The 26,009-nt window shown below is 43.3% G+C and overlaps 1 protein-coding gene across 3 annotated transcripts; it reads right to left on the reverse strand.

Annotated features, from left to right (window-relative positions):
* Positions 1 to 46: 46 nt before the first annotated feature.
* GPT2 (glutamic--pyruvic transaminase 2) lies at positions 47 to 24,295 on the reverse strand. 3 transcript variants are annotated; one of them, XR_005557798.1, is made up of 13 exons: positions 23,973 to 24,295; positions 23,230 to 23,579; positions 13,634 to 13,723; positions 12,282 to 12,390; positions 10,104 to 10,237; positions 9,583 to 9,826; positions 8,178 to 8,257; positions 6,761 to 6,897; positions 6,033 to 6,207; positions 4,458 to 4,613; positions 2,938 to 3,050; positions 2,366 to 2,843; positions 47 to 2,251 (listed from the first exon to the last, which is right to left on the reverse strand). XR_005557798.1 is itself a non-coding variant. In XM_039352456.1 (12 exons), the coding sequence occupies exons 1-12, from the start codon at positions 24,175 to 24,177 to the stop codon at positions 2,753 to 2,755; spliced, it is 1,884 nt and encodes a 627-aa protein (XP_039208390.1). In that variant the 5' UTR covers positions 24,178 to 24,295; the 3' UTR covers positions 47 to 2,752. The 3 variants fall into 3 exon arrangements, 2 of the variants coding, with proteins under 2 accessions (XP_039208390.1, XP_039208391.1); XM_039352456.1 differs by having other exon boundaries at positions 47 to 2,843; XM_039352457.1 differs by having other exon boundaries at positions 47 to 2,843; positions 24,112 to 24,254.
* Positions 24,296 to 26,009: the final 1,714 nt, after the last annotated feature.

The raw sequence follows: 26,009 nt of genomic DNA on the forward strand, positions 1-26,009 counted from the left end.
AACCAGGATACCCTGCATCATACAAATTATTAAATGACTTCCACAGTTCATAATAGCTCTTTTATTAGTAAAAATTTAAAAAGTCATCCAAGAACAGGATGAAGAACACCAGAAGGCAGGAAAAACAAACCCATGACCAAACATCATAATGTTAGCTTGCCTTGGTAATCAATTCTTGACATAAAAAAAAAAAAATGAAATGGCTCCTACAGTTTAATTATTTTGAAACCATCCGAGGATCATATCTATCAAGGCTTGGAAGCAGATCTGAGAAAATGACAATCACTAGCCAAGGACAATTAAGTGGCATGTTAATTTCCTTGCAGTAATGACCAATGTGACAAATCAGCCTTAACAATGATTATATTATGCACCATGCTCAGAGATGTTATAAACTCCAAAATATCAGAAATCCAAAGGCACCATAAAATACCGTTTCTGAGTCACAAGGAAAGCTAGAAGTTGGTATTTTAGAGTTGAGAGTAAATCAAAAGTAGCACTACCTCCCACTTTTAAAAAGTGCAAAGAAGTAAAATTTCAAAGTCTCTCTGTAAAAGCATGAGTTAGAAACATGTAAACTTGACACCATTTTCAGTAGCATTAAAAAGTTACCACAAGAGAAAAACAAAGGACTACAAATGCTCACTTCCCATCCATGCCATCTGAAAATGTTTACTTACAAAAATATTTTTAATTGCAACTGCTCTGGATGAAGCGTTAACATTCTCTTGCATTGGTTGACTACATTCATGTAGTACATGGCAACTTAAAGATTTGGGAGGAAATTGCCACGGCTTTGAGAATTGCTATCACCCTCCTACAAATTGATGTCGTCAACAAAATACCAAATATGATTTAAAAGGCAGCCAATTGTAATTTATAGTATGAAACTTGCACCCAACCAAGCATATCATTAAGAAAACAGTGCGGTCAAGTAATTTCCAACAGAAGAGATATTTGGTATGAAACTTCGGGAAACTGGCTCAGCTACTCAAAATGACATATAATCTTGATAATTAAGAAACCTTTTGAGTACTGATGGTACATTTTTGATATAATTTGTAACAACTCGACCAACATGACAAAATGCAATATAAGAGATCTTCAGATGCATTGAATCCATAATTCCCATTGTATCTGAAGAGCATTAGGTGGGAAGCAATTCTAAACCTTATTTTATGATATCCAAGTATAAGAGAAGTTTTAAAGGTTGAGAAGAGGGATTTCAAAACACAACTAATGGATATTTCAGTCTTATCTGGCAAAGAGCCATTAGCCCTTTGGTGAAACAATCTGGAAAAAAGAATTTTTCTTCTCCTGGAATTCAGCCCGATTAATGAAACTCCATATGATTTTTTCCTTCTACTGTATGGTGGAATCTTGTTATTAGAGGCTTGACGCCATGGGTCAAAATAAGCAAGTGACATCCTATTTAGACATGTGAGAAACATTTCTTTTGCTATCCTGTTCCGTTATTTATGTTTTCATGTACATAGATCGGCCTTCCAACATCAAACAACATTTACTCAATTAAGAAATTTGAGTGAATAGCTTCTGAACAGTTGAAATTTGACAAGCAGAAACACAGTTTGAAGCAGACTAAGTTTCCAACCAAGTCCTAGTTTAATAACAATTTAAATTCAAATCATAGTCCTGAAGGAATCTGAATATTCAGGGAGGCAACATCAAATTGGACCCTTTCTTATTGTTCAGTCTTGTCTATGTTGGCCCCTTTAAGATTATGCAAGGGCAATCAGAGACCTTTTCACGAAGAACAGTGATCAAGAAAACCAGAAGTTTTTATGAGCAAATGTTTCTCTGTTATCATCAATTTTTGTTTACTATGCAAAGATATAATCCAACATCCCAATAAGGTCTCCTTTTGTTTGGACACTTTATCCAGAGTAACCAGACATTTATTTTCCAAAATGTTCCTACTCAGATTTCTGCAACCAAGTTGCTCCCCGCTTCCCAATTTATTAAGAACCAGCACTCATCCTGGCCAAAGGAAGCTTAAACTCAATATTTCTAGCTTGGAAACAGCTGGCTAAAATTAAATAGGAGTTTAAGTATTGTTATAATCCTCCAAGTCTCTTTCTAGCTCTCTTCCTTTTACTTATTTTTCAGTCATGCTTGTAAACAGATGAAGTGACCTATCTTCTTATCAAAGGAGATAAATGTTGTATTTTGCATGTTGAGGCAGTTTTGCCAGAAATTCAAAAGGCACTGAATCTTGAGCCTCTTCTTTGATCTGGAAACAAAGACATTTTAATACTTTTATTTGCAAAAGATTTCTTCACTTCATCTCCCTTAGATAGGTTCACCAGAAGAGTTCCAAATAATTTCATCTGTGCTTTTAGCTTACCTGTACAACTGTAGTTTCCTAAATTGGTTTGGTAGGAAAGGATATTGTGATATCTTTTTTTTTTTTAAAGAAAAGCATAAAGAATGTTTATCGGCACCAAGGCAATCAAGTTTTACTTTCATACTGAGGGACTGAGGCAATTTTTGTGACATCTCAATTTGCAACCAATGACTGCGTTAATAATTCTTTTAATGCATTTCCCGTATCTTATTTTTGTAGGTTCGTATTTTACTAGTCTTTTCTATCAAACTGAAGCTCTAGTCATTGTAATTCTATCATGAATTTGATTTAAAAAAGACCGCCACCTCTGAAAAATCTTATTTTTCTGTCGCAGCTTGAATGCACTTTCAAAGATACAGTCTTAAAAAAAAACAAGGAGTCTTTATTTTAAGAGTATTCCTCCAGAAATTTTATATGGAAATCTTTCACTTTCTCCAATAAGATCTTTAGTTTCTCTACTTGTGGGAGAATCGTCATCCTAGAAGGAAAAGAAAAAGTACTTTAGTGAACATCTGGTGGTGATCACAAGGAAATAATTTCATTGCGACAGTATCTGTAAGTCCAGACCTTACCTAAAATGATAAGTTCCTTCTCTTTGGCCAAACCCGCTTCCAGGAACAACACAGATTCCGGTTTCTTCTAAAAGTTTCATACAGTAGAACATGTCGGGAGCCATTTGGTGGACCTGGAGTAATTTGAAGTTCAATGGCTTAATTACTAATCGCAAAGTCCTTTCAAAATTCTCTGCTTGTTTCTGAATATTGTGCTATTCTGAAATGATTAAAGAGGTCTGAATGCTCTTGTGTTCAGATACGACCATGTGTTTTCTTGCACCCGCGTAGTTTAGCACCTTACACTGGGTGTAGGTTTAAAAGAAGCAGTTGGGAGTGGGCAGGATCGCCAACTACAGGCAATGCTCAATGTACAACAGTTCGTTTAGTGACTGTGCAAAGTTACAACAGCACTAAAAACAGTTACCTATGACCATTTTTCACATTTATGACAACGGCAGCACTGGTCCCATGATCAAAATTCAGTTTCTTAGCAACTGACTCATATTTATGACGGTTGCAGTGTTCCGGGGTCACATAATCACTTTTGGGGACCTTCTGACATGCAAAGTCAATCAGGAAGCCAGATTCACCAAATAACTGTGTTACTAATGTAACAACTACAATGATTCACTTCATAACCGTGGCAAAGTAGTTGAAGATTACCTGTACACAATATCTGTTTTAGAATGAACCTTCAGATGAATGAACCCTGTGTTTTTCATCTCAAATATCTTGGTGATGGACTTCAAATGTGTAGGAAAAGATGCTGATTTCTAGAAACTATGGACTCAGATAAGGGCCTGAGGTCTGTACTAAATGATTGGGCACCACGGGAGGTAAAAAGAGAAGGATACCACCACCAAACCTAATAAAACATGCCACATCTATTCTTTTTCTATCCCATTGTTTAAAGCAGGGGGTCTTCAAACTTGGCCCTTTTATGACTTGTGGATTTCAACTCCCAGAATTCCTCCAGCCAGCGTGGGAGTTGAAGTCCACAAGTCATAAAAGGGGCCAAGTTTGAAGGCCTCTTGCTTTAAAGGCACGTTCTCCAAGAAGCAAGCATAACTATCTTTTCATTCACTGGAAGAGCAGTGCAATTTGATAACACGTAAGATATTTAGCGGATAAACCAGCTTGTCCAATACTCTAGGCCTGCGGTAGGCAACCTTGGCTCTTTTATGACTTGTGGACTTCAACTCCCAGAATTTCTGAGTCAGCATGGCTGGTTCAGGAATTCTGGGTTTTGAAGTCCACAAGTCATAAAAGAGCCAAGGTTGCCTACCCCTGCTCTAGGCTCACATTCTCATCATGGATAGTACCGCCCACATAATGCAGTTTTATTAGCGAAATGGCCAATGTAACATATAAAGTCTAGGTTATGTGCAAACTCAGGCAGTTTTGGTTCCATTAAGAAAATGTGGCCGAACAATCCTGGCTTGTTTTGGCGCACAAATGTTCTATCCAAAGCAGGCGAACAACCTCCAGTTTGATTCAATAGCAGCAGCATTTCTTGTAGAGAAACAAGACATTCTCACCTTGGCTATTTCAACAGCCTTGGCAGGGATATAAATTTGTGGGAACGCATACATGGCTCCTTGAAGTGGGTTGCAGTGGAGCCCTGGCACTTGATTGAACAAGTCTTCGGTTAGTTTGGCTTTCATTGCAAGGTTGTTCAAAACTGACTCCTTTTCCTGTGTCGGGAAGAGGGAAAGAATGTTACACAAAGGACACCTAAACTGGGCAGCCCAAATCAGCTGGCACTATACAAAGATGATCAGGGGACTGGAGGCTAAAACATATAAGGAAAGGTTGCTGGAATTGGATAGGTCTAGATTAATGAAGAGAAGGATGAGGGGGGACATGATAGCAGTGTTCCAATATCTCAGGGGCTGCCCCAAAGAGGGAGTCAAGCTATTCTCCAAGCGCCTGAAGGCAAGACAAGAAGCAATGGATGGAAACTCATCAAGGAGAGAAGCAACCTAGAACTAAGGAGAAACTTCCTGACAGTTAGAACAATTAACCAGTGGAACAGCCTGCCTTCAGAAGCGGTGAATGCTCCAACACTGGAAGTTTTTAAGAAGAAACTGGACAGCCATTTGTCTGCAATGGTATAGAGTTTCCTGCCAGAGCAGAAGGTTGGACTAGATGACCTCCAAGGTCCCTTCCAATATCATCATCATCATCATCATCATTTTGCAGCTCTTATTTTATTTCGTAGAGTATCAGTTGTTTAAGTTTCTCAGCACCATCCACTCACCATCTATATAAAAGGAGAGCAGACTCCACTGCCAACTAGCCCTGATGATGTTACCTAGTTTGGCAGCGAAAACGTCTGCAAGAAAACAACTAAGCTCGGAGAGCACCAAGGATAACTTTCCATCGTTCCATAATCTGCATTTTCTTGGCTGGAGAATGAGAGAAGCTTTGTATCCCAGTCTAACTAAAGAAATCACAGGATAAACGATTATTCCAGCGAGGTGGGCACAGCCAACTGTGATAGTTCTTGATGAGAATAGGCAATTAAAATTGTCCAGTATACACTTGACTTGTTCTTAAGTTTTGTTATGCATTGTTTCTGTTGAATATTATTTGGGTTCCTGTGTGGTTTGTCAGCTGACTTGAAAGACCGCGTGAACCCAGCCAGGGCTATAAATTATTTGCAGTCCAATCTAATCATATACGATTCAAGGGTGAATCCAGAAACTATCCCTGATGCATTGTTATCAGTGTCTCTAAACACTGCCCACCACCTTCAGACAACTGTACACATTCTCAGTCTGGGATCCTCACATGCTGGATGGAAATGATTAGAGTTAAGTTCAAAGGCAAATTTGACAAGGCAGCAGATGGAGGAAGTTTGGATGGATGGAAGAATAGCTACTTTCTTTTTAAACAGTTGTTTGAAAAATGAAAGGAAATTCCGCTTTGGAAAATGGATCCCAGATGAATCCTTATGGATACATTGAAGGTGTGACATTGCCTTGGTGTTTCTTTGAGTACCTATTTTCATTCTCATCTCCTCTGGCTGCCAGTGATTCAAGAGCCGCTGGCGGCTTTAAGAAGGATTTAAAAAAAAAAAAGATGAAAGAATGTCAAATACACGCACAAACCTTAATAAACTGGGCATATGATTCTTCTCCAGGAACAGGGGGGTTCACGACAACATCCATAGCAGCTTGACCGGAGACAGGTGGACACAAACGAACAGAGAGGAGCTTAACTAGCTGCCCTTTAATTTCTGGATGCAGGTTTATCACCTCCATGTAGCCTCCTCGGTAGCCACACCTGAAAAACAGGCAGAAGCAGCAGGAACAGAAAAGAGAAGAAAAGGAGAAAGAGGAAAAAAACGTGCTGGTGAGGAAAACTTAGCACGAAATTCTCGCAATGGCAGAAATGCAACCTATAAAATCCACAACTAATGCAGGATCCTATTTTAATCTTCTTGTTGCAAGAAAGAAATGGCAACTGCTTGGTGGATTATGCCAGCATATAAGCTAAGGCTATGCATTGCGGCAGAGAGTTAAAAAAAATACGGACATAAAGTTTCTTTCCTTCCCTTCATCTTTAGGGTTTAAGTGATCTAAATCGTCAGAGTATTAATAATCCTCCAATCAACACTAAATAAGTACTACCGTACCCAAATAATAGAAGGTACTACTTGTTTTGCAATAATAAATTTTTTTTTTGAAAAATCAACCTGCCACACCTGTGCAGTTCAAGCCTTTTATGACAAAAGAAGTGAGGTATTGACTTTGTTTGACCACAGAAGACACAGCAAGGGATTTAAGTAAATTGGATTTTGCATAGCAAAAATTCCATACTCAGTTGGGAAACTTACTCGCCCATGTAGCCCTTGGAAGTGGAATGAAAAGAAGCAAGTTCAACATTGTTCCAATAATCGGGTCCCATTTCATAAAGGATTTTTTTGAAGGAGTGGAACTGGCAGTTCTCCGCGTAGACGTTGTCTTGATAAACCTGCACCCCAGAAAAAGACAAAATGCAGAGAGTCCTCAACTTAATCACTATAATGGTAACCTATCCGTTATAGTCGTACGTTGTGATGGTTATAAAGTGGTTCATCACAGGACTCACCCAAATTTATGACCTTGCTTTGCAGCAGATGGTAAGCGAATCACCATTACCCTGAACCCATTGTTCGCTATGGGGCATTTTTTGCTACAAATCACCAAATAAATGCCAATTTTCAGCAAAAACGTTGTAAATGATGGGACGCATCTAAAGCCATAAAGATGGGTCAGTTGCTGAGCGTCCAAATGTGATCACATGACCACAGGGGAGGCCTCCCCCTTTGGAACCAGGTTGTAAGTATCTTTCGGGGGGGGTCTGTAATAACTTCAAACAGTTACTAAGCGACCAGTCGTAATTTAAGGACTATCTGTAGCATGGTTCTCAACCTGTGGGTCGGGACCCCATTTGGGGTCGAACGACCATTTCACGAGGGTCGCCAAACAACGCAGTCCGCCATTTTTTCCCCCCTTTTCCTTAGCTGTGCTACTCCCTTTTATTCTATTGGCTTTTGAAAGCCAATAGAATACTCTTTTGAATAGAGTCTAATTCTATTGGCTTTCAAAAGCCAATAGGAATTGTCCAGGCTGTCTCTGCCCTGCTGAGCCCGCCAAAAGTCCCATTCTGCAAACGGTGCTGCACCAGTAGTCCTCGGCTTACGACTGGTTGAGTAGTCCTCGACTTACGACCGGTTGGGGGTCGCGGCATTAAAAAGGTTGAGAACCACTGATCTGTAGGCTTCTTTCTTTTCAAAAAGCAACGTTACTTTTTAGGATTCAGTTATATGACAGCGAACATTTTAGAGCTTTTGATGCTCCTTAGCTTGTGTGTTTAGGGAAAGCTCTCTTTACACCCAGCAGTTTTCTTGTCTGATCCCCCCCCTCCCCATTTTAATATAAGTAAAAACACTGCTGTGCTCCAAAGGAAGTCCCCCACTCTAATATTATCCTGAGTTGCATATGGGTCTCTGGGTTTTCGGTCAATAAGCAAGTATGCATTGAAACACCTCATTTTAATTTCCTAAGAAAAACCATGAAACCTACGGAGGACCCAGGAATAGGTGTCTGTTTCTCTAGGACAAATAATGCATCAATCTGTGTTTTTCGTATCTGGAAGTTTTGTGATCGGCCTCACTGATCCTCCTGGTCATTTTGCAAGAACATCACAGCGACACATGCTCTCCAATATCCAGATACGTTGTTGCCTCCAAGGCTAAACATTTTCATTACCTCGTCAGCCAGAAGAAACAGTTTCTCTTCCCAGGCAAAATGTATGACCTCTTCAATACATTTTCGATTTTGAACTTGACCTACAATTCAGGAAGAAACAGGGGGGGGAAAAGTTTCAAAGCAGTTCTCCTTTCCAATGAAACAGAGGATACGTCCAGTGGTGGGATTCAGCCAGTTTGCACCACTTCGGCAAAACCGGTAGCTAATTTTTTGTTGCCCAGGCCCAGAATGGACTTCCGGAAGTGACATCCACACAGAGAACCGGTTGTTCCCATATTTGAATCCCACCACTGGATACGTCAATAATTTCGTCATTCCAAAACAAAAGAACAACTGTCTCAGCGTTAGGTGTGAGGGTCAGGGAGGGTGTGAAGGGTGCACAAGGCTGTGAGGGATGCACAGCAAGAGGAGCATGGGGAGGGTGCAAGGAGGTGCTCAAGTGAAGCATGGCGAGGGTTGGGAAGGATGCACAGGAGGTGTGGCGAAGCTCCAGGAAGGTTTGAGTGGCATGCAAATGGCCAGCACAAGTTGCCAGAAATAAGAGTCAAACTATTCTCCAAAGCACCTGAAGGCAGGACAAGAAGCAACGGATGGAAACCGTTCAAGGAGAGAACCAACCCAGAACTAAGGAGAAATTTCCTGCCAGTGAGAACAATTATCAGTGGAATAGTTGCCTCCAGAAGCTGTGAATGCTCCAACACTGGAAGTTTTTAAGAAGAGACTGGACAACCATTTGTTTGAAATGGAGTAGGGTTTCCTGCCTGAGCAGGGGGTTGGACTAGAAGACCTCCAAGGTCTCTTCCAACTTTATTATTGCTATTATGTGCAGAGCAGCTGGGAGAAGGTGCATAGGTGGGGGAAACTTACCAGTGACTTTTTTCAAGAGGCAACTGAAGTTTTGGGGTTTTTTTCTTTGAAGTTTCGCTTCTCATCCCAGAAGCTCCTTCAGCTCCTTGGATGAGAAGCAAAACATCTTCAAAGAAAAAACCCCAAAACTCCAGTTGCCTCTTAAAAAAGCACCTTTGGGACAACCATGACCTGGATGACTGAGAATCTCCATAGACATCCCAGTGACTTCTGACCTTTCCTGCCAGCTTCCCCATTGACTTTCTGGGGAAGCCGGCAGGAAAAGTTGAAAACATCAATCATACTATCACTGCAACCAGTTGTAAGTGTGAGCCAGCTGCGCACAATCACATGACTGCAGAGACGCTGAGATGACTGGCACTCTGAGGACCGGCCATAACCACTGTTTGTTCAGCACTGTTGTGACTTTCACTGGTGGCTGAATAATGGTTGCAACTAGAGGGTTGCCTGTACAAAGACATCATGATTTACTACAACCAGGCCGTAGAGAAAGGACACAGAAAAGTGTGAAGAGCAGACCTGTAGAGGTTTTGCACACCTGTGGGGTTTCCAGGATTAATGATGCAAAGAACCTTGGGGTTACAATACGCTTTGGCTTCATATAAGGAGCGGCGTAATTCGTTCGCATCTAGGGCCCAGCAGTTCTCTTCGTCCAGGTAATAGTTCACCTGGATGGCATCCAATTCGGAAATGGCAGCTGAATATAAAGGATATTGAGGAATTGGGATCATCACTCCAGTTCGGGATCTCCCACCTCCCGAGACGAGGATCTTGAGAATGGTCTGGAAGATTGAAGAAAGATAACTCTGGTTATGGCTGGTTGAGGAATTCTGGGAGTTGAAGTCCACAAGTCATAAAGTGGCCCACGTTGGGGACCCCTGCTTTAGAGCATGGGATACTTTTTATCAATGGTTAGAAAAATGAGGTAGAGAGAAAGGAATTTAACATGTATTAGTAAGTTGACAATGTGTTGCTGATAAAATATTAAGCACTTCTGATTATAAAAAAATTAATTAAAATATATGTATATAAATAGAAGATAACCCCAATGCCACCTACAGCAATGCCATCGCTTGCTCCTGTGGTCAAATAGATGTTCTCTGGATCTGCAGGGACGCCACCATCTCGCCGCTCAATGTATGCCGCGACATCTTCACGAATGCAATTGATTCCTTGGCTGGCGCTGTACGAACCTATGCAAGGAAGGAAAATGTCAGCCTCCAAAACCCACAAAAGACAAGTTGGGATTCTTCTAAGATGTTTCCTTTATTGTTCCTAACCCTCGATCGGTCACTTATGCCCATCAAATAAACCAGTGGTGGCGAACCTATGGCACGGGTGCCAGAAGTGGCACTCAGAGCCCTCTCTGTGGGCACGCGCGCCATCGCTCCAGTCGTAGGCCTTCAGCTGGGTTTTATAAAACCTTTTTGCTTTAGGCCTCTGCCATCGCGTTCAAAAAAAAAAGGTTCAATCAATCAGTCAATTTCAACTTCTCACGGAAAAAAAATCTTGCAAAGTTGAAATTGATTGATTGAACTTTTTAGTCCCACCCACTCTTCTGTTACCACCGTAGCCACGCCCACCCAAGGGGCCACACCCACCCAGCACCCGATGATGCATAAGTGGGTTTTGGTTTGCAGTTTGGGCACTCGGTCTCTAAAAGGTTCGCCATCACTGAAATAAACCCTTTGATTAATTAACATATTCAGAGAGAATAAAGATTAAATCTGAAGTAGATTTCCCCCACCCTCTTCCATCTCCACTTTGAAACCAAAACAGATCAAGCAGTACATTTGTCACTTCAAGTTGAGGCTCAATGCACAAACGTTGCTCATCATGAGCACTGATGACGTTACCTAGTTTGGTAATGAAACATCTGCAAGAAAAAACCCCAGTTCAGACAGCGCTAAGAATCCCCCACAGTCACAGTTCTCCCACACATTCTTAGTGAGAGCACAAGCAGAATAAAAATATACCCAAGACACACAGCTTTGAGTAACAATTTGGAGAAAGCTGAAGTTCAGATTTATATTTCAGCTATATCTTGTAAAGTGCTTTTTTTTTTCTTTAACCAGAGCTGTTATTTATTATTTTATTCTAGAATTTTTAACTGGATATTCCTTGAGTGTTTTAACTTGTTCTGGTCTCTGGTCTTTGACTGCAATAAACTTACTGGACTTGAATTGACTACCAGAGCCACAGAGATATTCCATTTGTGAGCATTTCAACTTTGCTATGCACTCTGCTGATGCTGTCCGGATCTCGGAATTTTGGAATATATTTGGAATGGGTTTTTTTTTAACCCTCAAGACTACAGAGAGATTATGGCCCTGCCATAGTGACTCAAGGATCAATGATGTCCTTATTTTATATCAAGTGTTTTTTGTTGATATCAGAGTGACCAATGACAAGATGGAGTCAAAGCATCTCCAATAATCCCAGGGAGGTTCAACCTTGCAGGCAAAGAATAAAAAAAGAGAGGACATGACGACGCCATATACCTTAGCATATACACACGAGGATTGTCTTGTGTCAGTGTTGCCCAATTATGCTTCCTTATACATCAAGTTGAACTAGTTTTAGAGTTTAAATGTTACTACGGAAACTTAGAAAAATATGTGTGGACCTAAGGAAGTGGGTAAACGACCAGAAAGAAAAAGAGACTCAGATAGACTGGCCTTGTTGCTACCGTCATTCAACTCTGCTAGCATTTTGAATTCCAATTTGAGATGGGAAAGGTGTGTTTCATTTGTTTCAAATGTTAAAACTGTGAGACATTTCCCCTGGAAAATTGCTACATATTTCTGACCGTACCTCAATAATTTATTCCAGTTTAAACTCTTTCCTAGACACAATGACCCGGGAACATCTTGAACTGATGTTGATGACGATGAGCATAACACACCACTCTATGTTTCTCAACCTTGGCAAATGTAAGATGTGGAGACTTCCGCTCCCAGAATTCCCTCAGACCCGGCGTGCAACTTATCTAGCTAAGTGATCGTATCCAAACTGGTTTTATTGTGTAGCAAGCAATAAGAAATGAAACAACTGCAACGTGAAAAGAAATGGAAAAGAAGGTAAAGTATGGCAGGAAATTGGAAGAAAACAAAAGATCACTATTGGAAAACTATCAATTAAAAAAAATCTGGGTTTTTTTTCAGGCTGCATCTAATCCAAGGAATGACCACTAACAGGAGAGGGCCAGATCTAATGTGAAAAAAATGATTGAAGTACCTAAGCTGTTGCCTCCACAGCCTTGCAAGATCCGTCTTGCCCTCTTCTTGGAATCTTCTGGGAAACTGGGGCTGTCCAGCAGGTTGGGGTAAGTACAAAGCGCCACCACCTACATTGCCCAGAAAACATAGAGAAAGAGATGAATTCCACAGGACGCAACTTTAAACCCAGCCATTCAGAGCGACCTATAAAAGGATTCCAATCTCACTCTAAGTCCTCAGTGCACAGCTATTTATTTAGTTACAATGGCACTGAAAAAAAGGGGGACTTAAAAAGATCGTTTTTTTCCCACTTATGACTGCTGCAGCATCCTCATGATCAGGTGATCAAAATTCAGGTGCTTGGCAATTGGCACGTACTTAAGACAGTTGCACTGTCCTAGGGTCGGGTGAATAATCATCCCAGCCAGCTTTGGACAAGCAAAGCCAATGGGGGAACGCCAGACTGACTTAATGATCGCATGATTCGGTTAATACCGGCAGTGAATCACTGAAGAACTGTGTAAAATGCGGCAAAACTCACTTAATGCTGCTTTGTTTTTAATAATGGGGAAATTTTGGAGTCTATTGTGGCCGTCAGTCAAGAACTACTTGTAGCATTATTGTCAATAATATTATTATTTCCAAGGTACCATGCCATGGTGCTTGTTTCTCAACTACTTGGCAACCATACTTTTGCTCCAGTTTGCTCAGGTTAGCTCTGTGACACCCGCCGGTGCGTTTCTGATACACACACACACAACATCCCAGAAGTGCTTGCTATTCTCGACGTTATCCGTACTGGTTTGTTAAATAAAAATCCATGTTAGCAGCTTGATTATTTTTTTCCCCCTCCTTGCTTTAGTTTCCAATCTGGAGAAACAGTATTTAGTTGTCCACTTTGGCATAATAGCAGACCCCATTCCTTAGGGCAATGGTCCCCAACCTTTCCACCTTGGCAGCCCGGCACTCTGTGTGTGTGTGTGTGTGTGTGTGTGTGTGTGTGTGTGTGTGTGTGTGATAGCTTCATTGGCGTGAGCAGTGGTTGGCGCGCATAGCTTCATTGGCGCACATAGCTTCATTGCCATGAGCAGTGGTTGCACACGCCCTCCAGTTGCGCTAGTGGAGCTGTGCGCGCAAGTGGTGCGTGAAGCTCCACTAGCGCAAGCGAAAGGCAACTTGTGCTCACATGCCAAGCTCCCCTCGCGCAAGTGGCAAGTGCTTGTGCATGAAGCTCCGTTTGTGCAAATGGAGCTTGGCACGTGAGCACAAACAGCCTCTGCCGCGGCCCAGGTGGTTGGGGACCTCTGCCTTATGGCTTTGGCTGCCTTTCCTCAAGGAGCTTCTGGTCTTCCTCCAGCCGTGTCCTCCTACCTGTCGAAGGAAGGTGATGGGCTGCTGTCCCATGGCGTGAGCATCACCAATGTTGGCCTTGATGACTTCTGTGAAAGGTTTTTTGATGCCCTGAAGGGAGAAAAAGCAAACCTGTTAGGCAGCAAATCCAAGCTTTGTAGAACCCAACGCAACTAGGAAGACACCAAAACTGACCAGCCATTCCAACCCTCTCTTTTATGCAGACCACTTAAAACAGGGGTCTTCAAACTTGGCCCTTTTATGACTTGTGGACTTCAACTCCCAGAATTCTTCAGCCAGCTATGCTGACTTCAAATGTTTGTGGATCATTCCTCAGGTATTAGTAACATGGTGCTTGCACATCACATATTCTCCTCCATTCCTAAAGCTATTTTCAATATCCCTGGATGATTATGACTTTATTAAAAAGTCACAAGAGCTGAAATTGTTATACAGGATTTCCTGCCCCTGTATGAAATAGCTTCCGTGTATGGACCAGCCCATATCTGTGTCTTTAAAACCAGATAAGGTCAATCAGCTTTTAAAGTAGTGGCATTGCTGTTTTTTTCTTAATAAAAGCCAGTCTCAGTGTAGGAGGTATAAAGTTCTTTGTTCATGCTTTGTCATCTTACAAAATGTATTGAAAAGGACCACTGATGACATAAGAGGCCGTAGGCAAGTCATGGGAACACTGAACATCACGTTTATGAACCTTGTGCATCCTTTTCCCCTTCCATGCTTGGTTTAATAATATACTGGTTGGATAAACCAGGTGGCGTATTGGTCTTAAGTCCAGAAGTCCATTTAGCTCAGCTTCTGACAGCAGTCAATCAGCTGATGTTCAGAAAACTAGAACAGGATATGATTGTGCTGGGTTTTTCTTACTACGGCAGGAGATATTATTCAACAGTATATGGCTGCTAAAATCAAGACAGTCCATGCAATTGAAGATTACGTGTTTTTATGCAATATGGTGGAACCAGCTTTCCATGATGAGAAATGGCATAACGTCTAGGTTTATTTGGAGCGTAAATGTGCTTTAAAATCTCACTGATGCCACCTCAAAATCCTAAAGCTTGAGTTGACAAACTTGTTTACTGGTTCTTCTGCTGCTGGAGTAATACCTTATAAAAATATAAGGCACCATTCTCTCTCTTAATTAAGAACAAGTTCCCTGCAGTAACAACTTCATATCTGGATGGTTATTATAGGATATAAATGATTTCTTTTTACATCAGTAAAATTTACCGAAAGAGGATGAACTTTTTTACAAATACCACAAATTTGTTTATTACCTATTTATATTCCACTCCCTATTTCCCCTGCCAACTGCTGCTTTTCTTGTTCCTCTCTCTTCCTACGTTCTCCTTATAATAAAGGCCCAATTAACTCTTTATTTGTAGCAATCTCTAGTTTCATCCCATACAGCAAATGATCATTTGAGGAAGCCCTTCAAAACGAGGTGATGCAAATTCTAACATACATTCCTGTATTTGGAGGCTTATCCAAACAAAGCAAACCAACATGACATTTCAACCAAGTCATGGGGGTGGCAATCTTAGAAACTGGAGTGAAGACTGAACATCAATACCAGATTATGTAAATGAATAACTTAACTGGTATGATCGCAAGCAACCTAGAGCAGGAAAAGAGAGAAACACATCTCGTTTTTAGTCTGCAAACTTTATTTTTTTTAACTTGGATGCTATTGCTATAAGTCAGAATTCTGAAGCAAAACCTCGGGTCGAATTCTGGTTCAGAGGATAAATAAAGAACTTCTGGTTTGGATGTAACACTAAGAAAACCACAGCAAGTTTCCCTGATGGGTTTAGCCAAACATGAAGCTATCCTACAGAAGCCAACAAATGAGACACACCATGATGCTTATTCAAACTCCATCAATTCAGCCTCAATAATGCTGGACATTTTTGATTCCCGAGCAAGTCCTAACTTTGATACCAAAGGACTTCATTCTTTCCACTCAGGCTGAACTTGAAAGATGCTTCTTTCTTGAACAAATACAAGAATATATTGCAGAGATAATTGGAGCCAATCAAAGTAGATATTTAATCCGGAAGGTGAAACATGGAAGGCCGTGCAGCATTTTTTATTTATAAAAGGAATAAAGGAGTGTTTTCAAGGATGTATGTTTTTGTTCTAACACTGCACTACACATGGCATTATTGAGGCTCAGTTTACATGATACAAAATACACATTGAGGTAGGTGTACGCTGAGATCGTCGTGCTGCACAAAATCGCACCCACCAAAATCAAATAAGGGAACACCTGGCTGACAACAATCATCTGCAATCAAGCATTCTTTGATGTTAGCACTTGTTTTTTTTTTTAAAAAAAAAAAATAGCAGGCACATTTTGCAAAACAGCAATATCTAAAAGAGGGTGGGAGATGTTTTTACAGTTTTCCATCGGGGTGTTCAAAGCTATTTATGATCCAAAAGCTGAGCTGGATCTCGGTCTCCCATTAAGAAGTACAAAGGCTGGAATTAGGAAAATGTTTTTTTCTCCTCTGAAGAAAAACATCGAAGGATGCATAGTTATAGTTTAAAGCAAAGGCTGAAGATCCTAAATGTGTGTGCCCCCCCAAAAAAAATCTAACGAAGTTCTGGCAAAGAACATAACTTGTCTTCTTCTCCAACATCATAAGAACAGCAGGAATGAGAATCTAAACGCCATCCAAAAAATGGAATGTGAAGTTAAGCACAATTTGGAGAGCTAATTTCATTTAGGAAGTCTCTTTTTGCAAAGAACAACAAACTCTGTGCAATACAGCTGCCAATCCTTGTGGGGGTCCTGGGTGAAAGGCAAGTGAAAAGTTGAACATCTTCCCATCTCTAGCAGCCAAAGCCTAGACCACAAATTTTCTGCTGTTTCATTCTGGTATTTCCACTTAAGCACCCGCTGCTAAAAAGCTACAGTTTAAAAAAAAATGGATTGATTAAATGTACAGTATACGTTGTCCATCTCACTATCGATTCTGGAGGTTACATGAGTTCAGTCAAGAAAAAAAAAGGTAGATCTTGCCTAAAAAAAAAAAATAGAATAGAATAGAGTTGGAAGGGACCTTGGAGGTCTTCTAGTCCAGCCTCCTGCTCAAGCAGGAGGACCTATACCATCTCAGACAGGTGACTGTCCAGTCTCTTCTTAAAAACCTCCAGTGATGGAGCGCCCACATTTCTGGTGGTAAGCTGTTCCACTGATTAATTGTCCTTATTGTTAGGAAGTTTCTCCTTAATTCCAGGTTGCTTCTCTCTTTGATTCGTTTCCAACCACTGTTTGTTGTCCTGCCCTAGTACAAAGCACATTCCGCATTTTACCTAAAATTCCAAAAAGTCCACAAGTCTTAAAGTTGTCAAGGTTGCAGACCCCTGCTATAGAGATCAACTGAGGAAAAAAAATCCTTCTGAGAGCTCATGTGGGAATTGTTCCAAGAAAGCTTGCCAACAATTGACACCCGAATCTCCTGTTATCACTCTGCAGATGTTAACAAGGTCTGTTTGTCTTGTGGGCTGCTGTTTGCATTCATAAGGCATGTGCCTAATTCAACGTGAAGTCACAATGAGGGAAGGTTGAACAGCCAAAAGTTAGATCATAAATGACCCTCAGATATCTGCAGAATCTTCTGGTTCATTTGCACTGAATTCATGTCAGTAGAAACCATGAAGTTAGAAATATCATCAGAGATGGCAAGTTGCTGTTTATCTATGTATCTATCTATCTATCTATCTATCTATCTATCTATCTATCTATCTATCTATCTATCTATCATCTATCTATCCATCCATCCCTATATCTATATCTATATCTGTATCTATCTACACACACACGCACACCTATAGATAGATATAGATAATATAGATATAAATATAGATGAAAGCAAATATGCTTTTCTGCTGAAGAGCAGCCACATAAAACACTTGTTAATCATTAAGAGCCTTATGGTATCCAGGAAGCCAAAAGAGATCAAATCTCACTCCCTTCTAGCATTGATGATGTTACCTAGTTAGGTAATAAAACGTCTGCAAGTCCCAAGGACTTCACCGAGCAAAAACTGTAAGTGGATTGCTCTCCATGAAAGCTTAGTTCTGTTACAAGATTTGGAAAACAACCAGCTTCTGGACAACAACACTATCCCCTGCTAGAATTGACTACAGTCCTATAGGCAGCTACAGGCCATGGGTCCAGTGTCAACTGTAACTTCCAAATGCTGAAACGCACACAAAAATCTTTGACACAAAATGTTAAGATTCACCAAAAGGAGAATCTGACCAGCAGAGCAAGAAACAAGAGCAAGATTTTCTTGCTGGAACTTGTTTTTCATGTTTGTACTTTTCCAGGTTCTTGTAAATACATTAATTGCTAGTTTGGGATATTTCAGTCTCATTTTACACTGACGGACAATTCTGAGAGTGTAGATGCTCTAAGAGAGGGACAGCAACAGAGACTATGGGTAGTCCTCGACCACAAATGAGCCCAAAACTTAGGTTGCCCCATTTTACGACTTTCCTAGCCACATTGTTAAGTGAGTCCCTGCAGTTCTTAAATTAGTAACCCGGTTGTTAAGTGACTCTGGCTTCCCCATTGACTTTGCTTGACAGAAGGTCGCAAAAGGGGATCACGTGACCCCAGGACGCAGCAACCGTCATAAATACGAGTCAGTTGCCAAGCATCCCAATTTTGATCACGTGACCTTGGGGACGCTGCAACGGTCTTAAATGTGAAAAATGGTCATAAGTCACTTTTGTCAGTGCCGCTGTAACTTCAGTCAAGAAACCGTTGTAAATCGAGGACTAACTGTACTGGTAATTCTATTCTGCCAGATGAATTTCACAAAGGGGGAACCTCTTTGTAATTTACCCTGGACTTTTCCCAACATGCACAGATAAACTGGGGGGAGAAAATATTTATATATTTATTCAAGGCATAAGATCCTTGGCTGCCTGCACACATCACGTTTGGCCTTTATGAAATAACTGACAATGATCTAGGCTTGTGTATCAGATTAAATCATAAACCATGGTTTTGAAAACCACAACGGTTGGGTTCCTCTAGCACAATGAAGACCAAGCCACCCAGGGGTATGTTTGGCTTAGCCTGGTGCGCAAATCCAACTGACAGCGAGGCCGAAATCCCTTGGGATGACTATGGTTAATAAATAGCAACAGACTACCTTTCAGAAATAATCCATGCACTGAAAGACTGCCGAGGGAACAGTTCTAAGGCTTCAGAAGGATTGCTGATCAATCTTAAGAATCCTGGATTAGGCAATCCCGTTTAGAACAAAACGCTCAGCCAAGTTAATCTTCCGGGCGCATAAACATTAAGGCAGCATCACAAGACCGAAGCCCTAAGTCAACTCAAGAGAATTCAAGTCAACTCTCTCTCAAAGAGTGTTGGGCCAATAATCAGGAGTCTTAAAACCGAGCAGCTGGGAATTCACATGGCTGAACACTCCTTTATCTGTATGCACAAGTCCTTCAAACGTGGAAAGCCCATGAGCCAAGGTGAAGGGGTCAGGGTCTTGTTAACTAACAAGGAGAGTGGGGCAATCACTAGCTCAGGTGATACGTATTTGGAGAGTAGGCAACAGCAGAGTGGCAAGCATAGGAAATGAACCGAACTAAGTGCAGTTCCCGAGGCATTTACAGATAGTCCATAACTTACAACCACAATTGGGACCGGATCCTCTGTTGCTAAGTTATGCAGTCATTCAGTGGGTCATGACTGGTTTTATGACATTTTTGACATAGTCATAGCAATTGCTCTTATATACCGCTTGCATATATAAGAGGCTTTACAGCTCTCTCTAAGCCAGGGGGGTCTTCAAACGTGGAGACTAATGCTGGTTTATTATTTTTTCCACTTGGTGCCCTGCAGACGTGTAGATGGCCACTGTCTTACGGAAACTGACTTCCAGTATTATCTGCAGGGTACCAGACTATCTGGCCAACCTTCTAGAAAGATAAAAGATTGTAAATAAACTCCTATGAATGGCTTAAAAAGCTACAGGTGGGTTCCAAGGTTCTCGGGGAATCGTAAGGTATCTGACTTGAAAGGTGCTTTTAAAGGTTACAACCAGCACCTTCAACCAGGGTTGAGAAAAAGTAATTATTTCTAAAAAAAAAAAAAACCACACACACACACACACAACCTTTTAAAACCATCTCCCATTAACACAGCCAAGCCAAAAAAACACTTAAAGGCGAAAGCCACAGGTGGGAAGAAGTGCCCCCCCTCCTCGCCAGGTTTAACTTTTTACTGAAACAAGATCTAAAGCAGTGGTGGCGAACCTATGGCACGGGTGCCAGAGGTGGCACTCAGAGCCCACTCTGTGGGCACACGCACCATCACTCCAGTCCTAGGCCTTCAGCTGGGTTTTATAAAACCTTTTCGCTTTAGGCCTCCGCCGCCGTGTGCAAAAAAAAAAAAAGGTTCAATCAGTCAATTTCAACTTCTCACGGGGAAAAAAAAATCTTGCAAAGTTGGAATTGATTGATTGAACCTTTTAGTCCCACCTAGTCTGCTGTTACCACGGCAGCCACGCCTACCCAATGGGCCACACCCACCTGGCACCTGACGATGCATAAGTGGGTCTTGGGTTGCAGTTTGGGCACTCGGTCTCTAAAAGGTTCGCCATCACTGATCTAAAGTATGAAGTAAGTTATCGATTGTTACATAAGGCTGAGGAACCTCGGATTGCATCAGAAGGAAAAGCAAATATCCTGCGAAATAGCAACTACATTCTTATGCAAGTATCTGATAAAAGAAAACGGGAGGTGGCTGTTTGCTTTTCCCCAGCTGTTTGTTCTCAAGGAACGAGTCCTGCGTAATTGCCTAGCAGAAATATTACAGGGCAACAAACTGGAAAAAAAAAAACACTCTATTACATGGCTGGAAAAATTTATTTGAGTTCACTGCCTCTTTCCATTGACTAATGCCTCTTCTTCTTTTCTACTCTACCATCAAGTTCCAATTCAAAAAACATTTCCAGAGCAAAACAGGGCATCCTGGCTATCCCCCCTAAAATAATGCCTGAAAATTAAAGGGGGCAAGCCAGAGCTCCTTGCTTACTTGACCAACCAAGCAGCAAATTCTGACACAAAAGAAAAACAAGGCACAGGTAGTTTTCGACTTACTAGCAGAACTGGGCCATTGCTAACCATGACAGTTAAGTGACTTTTGCCCCGTTTCTGGCCACAATTGATAGGTAAGTCATTGAAGTAAATCATTGACTCTAGAAAGAGTACAGAGAAGAGCAGCAAAGATGATCAGGGGACTGGAGGCTAAAGCATATAAGGAACGGTTGCTGGAATTGGGTATTTCTAGTTTAACAAAAAGAAGGACGAGGGGGACATGATAGCAGTGTTCCAATATCTCAGGGGCTGCCCCAAAGAAGAGGGAGTCAAGCTATTCTCCAAAGCGCCTGAAGGCAGAACAAGAAGCAACGGATGGAAACTCATCAAGGAGAGAAGCAACCTAGAACTAAGGAGAAACTTCCTGACAGTTAGAACAATTAACCACTGGAACAACCTGCCTCCAGAAATGGTGAATGCCCCAACACTGGAAGTTTTTAAGAAGAGAATGGACAGCCATTTGTCCGAAATGGTATAGGGGTTCCTGCCTGAGCAGGGGGTTGGACTAGATGACCTCCAAGGTCTCTTCCAACTTTATTAACTATTCTGGAAAGAGTGCAGAAAAGAGCAACAAAGATGATTAGGGGACTGGAGGCTAAAACATATAAGGAACAGCTGCTGGAATTGGGTATGTCAAGTTTAATGAAGAGAAGGACAAGCGGGGGACATGATAGCAGTGTTCCAATATCTCAGGGGCTGCCCCAAAGAAGAGGGAGTCAAGCTATTCTCCAAAGCACCTGAAGGCAGGACAAGAAGCAACGGATGGAAACTCATCAAGGAGAGAAGCAACCTAGAACTAAGGAGAAACTTCCTGACAGAACAATTAACCTGTGGAACAACCTGCCTCCAGAAGCGGTGAATGCTCCAACACTGGAAGTTTTTAAGAAGAGAGTGGACAGCCATTTGTCCAAAATGGTATAGGGTTTCCTGCCTGAGCAGGGGCTTGGACTAGATGACCTCCAAGGTCCCTTCCAACTTTATTATTATTATTAGTTAAGTTAGTAATGCGGCTGTTAAGTAATCTGACTTCCCCATTGACTTTATTTGTCAGAACATCACAAGAGTCCGGGACACTGCAACCGTCAAAAATACAAGTCAGTTGTCAAGCATCTGACTTTTGATTGCATCATGGGATGCTGCAAGGGTCGTAAATGCGAGAAACACAAGTTACAGGTTACCTTTTTCAGTGGCCTTGCTAAGTTTGAACCGTCACTAAATGAATGATAGTGAGTCCAGGATGATACCTGTTCTCGGTTACAGATGAAGCTCACTAGCAGATTCCTTGCCTAAGATCTGGAATCCCTAAGGCAGGGGGTCTTCAAACTTGACCCTTTTATGATTTGTGGACTTTAACTCCCAGAATTCCTCAGCCGGCTGTGGAATTCTGGGAGTTGAAGTCCACAAGTCATAAAAGGGCCAAGTTTGAAGGCCCCCCTACTGGCTGTGGAATTCTGGGAGTTGAAGTCCACAAGTCATAAAAGGGCCAAGTTTGAAGGCCCCTGCCCTAAGGTGATTCTGGGAGGGATGGGTCCAAGTTTGCTACAGGACAACAGCTGCAGAAGGACTCCTCTGCTTAACCCTTCAAGTCAAGGGTCTCCAAACTTGGTCACTTTTCGGACTTAACGGACTTCAATTTCCAGAATTCCTTTGCCGTGCTGGCTGGGGAATTCTGGGAGTTGAAATCCACAAGTCTTAAAAGTTGCCACCTTTGGAGACCTCCTGCTCTAAGTACAGGCCACCAGACTGGAAGCCACAGAGAGTAGGGTCCCCCCTCCCTTAATCCATGCAAGGAAAGCAGCAGTGGGCTCTTTCCAAGTTTTTGGGACCCAAGGCGGAGGGGGGCTTAGTCCCCAGCAGGACAGGAGCAGGCGGGGCCCGGGGAGAACCGCTTGAGCCACTCGCTCCCCGGTCCCCGGGTCTGCTGGAGCCTAGCCGGCGAGACTAGCGCGTCCCCCGGCTTGCCTCCCCCCGATTCTTCGCCGCATGCTGGTTGCTTCTCCAGCCGGCCAGCCTCGCCTGCCCCAATCAAGAGCCGCGGCGGCGGAGGAGTGGCTCAAGGGGCGTTGGCCAGGATGACACTCGGCCTCTTTCTCCCAGGCGGTGGACATCTGGAGAGCTCCAAGTCGGGGTCCTGCGGGGGTCGCCCACCGGGCAGTAGGGGGGATCGGAGTCCAGCCGCCTCCGGACGGGGAAAGGCAGTTTCCAAGTATCCAACTGCGCTCAAAGGGCAGAGGCGCTCGGCTACTGCGCGCTTTTGCAAGCTGCGGTCGTGTGAACGCGGGCGGGCTGGGGGTTCGTTCCAGCAACCCGGGTCAGCGCGACGTGCAAACGACCAACAACACGTCTCTCCCAATGGAAACCTCGTCAGGAGCCCCCAGCCTCCCAAATTCGAGCCCAACCCAATATAGGAGTGCCTCCCAACCCAATATAGGGGTGCCTCCCACCCACTCGCCCGCAACTTCTACCTTCCGCAGTTCTTTCTCGATCTCGCCCGCTTTCAGGACGATGGGCCCCCGCACGGCGTACTCCACCGCCTTGACCTGCGGGTTCATGGATTCCAACGTGAGGATCTTCTCGCGAGGCGCCTTCTCCTTCAGGTGTAGCGCGGGGGCTTCGGCGGCGGCGCTGCTCCAGCCGGCCAGCCCCGGCCGGGCAGCCCGCTCCGTCCCCATCGGCGGCTGGGCGACGCCGCGCGGCTCTTTGCCGGTGGCCAACCGGGCCAGGAAGCGCACGGCCTCGGCTCGGCGCTCGGGGAGGCGAAGCGGGGCGACGGCGACGGCTTCCCTGCTCAGCCCCGACAAGCGGTGCATGGCGCCTTTGGAGAAGGAGACAAAAAAAGGGAGGAGATGATTACGACCCTGCCCTGATGCTGTTACCTAGCTGGGTCCTGAAACGTCCGCCAGAAATCAGCCAAGCAGAGAAGGATCCCAGGGAGGCTCCAGGTTGACTCCAGCTGCCATCCTTCCGAGGATGGTAAAACGAGGAGCCTGGTGGTTGGGGGGGGGGCAAAAGGCTGACTCTGTAAACCGCTTAGAGACGGGCCTGTAAAGCGGTCTATAAGTCTCTACTTGCCGTTGCTAGTTCGACCCTGAGCTGCAAAGATTCTCCTTTAGCGGAGAGGTTTAAACCGAGGAGGGTGGGGAGAAGAAAGGAGAAAGGACCCGACCCCGCCAGCGCTGCAAAAGGCGCCCCCAGCCCCGCATCTCACCCGCACCAGCGCCCTGCGAGAAGCAGAGGAGATCGCCCGTTTGCAAAAAAAGCGAGCGAGTGAACGCGCGTCGGAACGGCCCCTCCGCTTGCAAAAAAGAGAAAAAGGAGGGGAGGGGAGGGCAGAGGCAGCGCCCCACCGAGCTCTCCAATGAGCGGCCGGCCTCGGCTGCCTTTGCAACGAAGCCGGCTCTGGGAAAGCCCATTGGTCTCCCCCACGCCTGCCGGACTCCGAGTCGGGAGCCGCCCAGCCGGCCGGCCCTCGCAGCAGCTGGCCGTGGGGATTGCGCCAGCCGTGGAGCGCTGCCCGATGGGGCTTGTAGTTCCCCGGGGCCGCCGTTGCAGAAGAGGGGAGGGAGGAAACTACTTCTCCCAGAGTGCTCCCCGAGCAAGGGTGACGCGTGTCTTGGGTCCGGTGAGTGGGTGTGCGCAAGCGGGAGGAGGAACAGACGGTGGGAGAGCTGCTCCTTTCCCCCCCAAAGCGACCCCCTCCCAACGAGCCAGTCATTTAAAAGAAAAAGGAGAAAAAAAAAGAAAGAAAAGCGGTTTTGCTTGTGAAAATATGCTTCCTGAACGTTGCAAGGCTGCCCGGCCAAAAATACCCCGGGCGCAACCTTAGCGGAAGAGAATTAGTTTGGTGGAAACGCTGCAGAAGGAAATCCGGACTTTTGCGGATTTCCAAGGAAGGCTTGGAGGTTGCGATCCTGGAGACCGTTGGTGCAATTGAGCCGCAAAGGTATCAGCTAAGTTTTAGTCTAATGAGGCAGCAGTGTGCAGCAGCAGCAGCAGTCAAAAAAGCAAATACAGTCCTGGGTTGTATAAACAGAGGCATAGAATCAAGATCACAGGAAGTACTAGTAGCGCTTTATAAAAAAAACTCTAGTAAGACCACACCTGGTAATATGCTGCAACCAGTTTTGGTCACTGTGCTACAAAAAAGATATTGAGACTTTACAAAAAGGTCAGGGAAGAGCAATTAAAATGATGGAAGGCCTGGAGACCAAGATATGAAGAAGACTGGGTTGCTGGTCTAAAGAAAAGAAGAAACACGGGCGACATGATAGCAGTATTCCAGTATTTGAGGGGCTGACACAAAGAAGAGGGTCAAACTATTCTCCAAAGCACTCCAAAGGCAGGACAAGAAACATTGGTTGGAAACTGACCAAAGAGAGAAGCAACCTGGAATTAAGGAGACACTTCCTAACAATAAGGACAATTAACCAGTGGAACAGTTTGCCACCAGAAATCGTTCCATCCCTGGAGGTTTTTAAGAAGAGACTGGACAGTCACTTGTCTGAAATGATATAGGTTCTCCTGCTCGAGCAGGGGGCTGGACTAGAAGACCTCCAAGGTCCCTTCAAGATTCTACTCTACTCTACTCTACTGTTCCTGTTCTGTTCCTGTTTTGTTCCTTATTCTATTCTATTCTATTCTATTTCTATTCCTATTCCTATTCTTTTAGTTTTAGTCTAGTTTAATCCAACCCTGAAACTTACAGGGTGGATGATTCAGCATTTCTGCAGAATAAGTTGAGATAATTTGGCAAATTTTGGTTCAGTTGACCACAAGTAGATACAGTATGCAAACATAGCTGTTGTAAGTCATGATTTATCTTAATCATGCTTCCTTGACTAATAAGGAAGAATTAAGGGGCCGTGTGAGTTGTCCCTAAAGATAAACAGTCTTCAGGGGTCTGCAAATGAAAATATTCCTTGAGGCTTAGTGTTTTTCCGCTGAATTTACCAACTTTCTCATGGAAAATAACCAGTTTCAATGATCAACATGGATACATTTATCTTTGTAGTTCTGTTTGCACAAATGTTGATCCAGGGTTAACTTATTAAGCAGTTTTCTGGATTCATCTGACATTAAACCATAAACTAACCATATTTGATAGGAGAAGCTAGGCCAAAATGTGGCCCTCTAGTTTGTGGCTGGGTTGAAACGCAGGGGGTGGTTTATTGCCGCAAAAGCAAATAAAGAATTTTGCACCACTAAAGAAGATAAACTAAGGTTAGGAGGGTGATTTATTGCCCCC

Source organism: Crotalus tigris, unplaced genomic scaffold (assembly GCF_016545835.1).
Source record: "Crotalus tigris isolate CLP2741 ecotype Arizona unplaced genomic scaffold, ASM1654583v1 scf7180000018432.44079421565:4894166, whole genome shotgun sequence".
In the NCBI taxonomy this organism is placed as follows: Eukaryota; Metazoa; Chordata; class Lepidosauria; order Squamata; family Viperidae; genus Crotalus; species Crotalus tigris.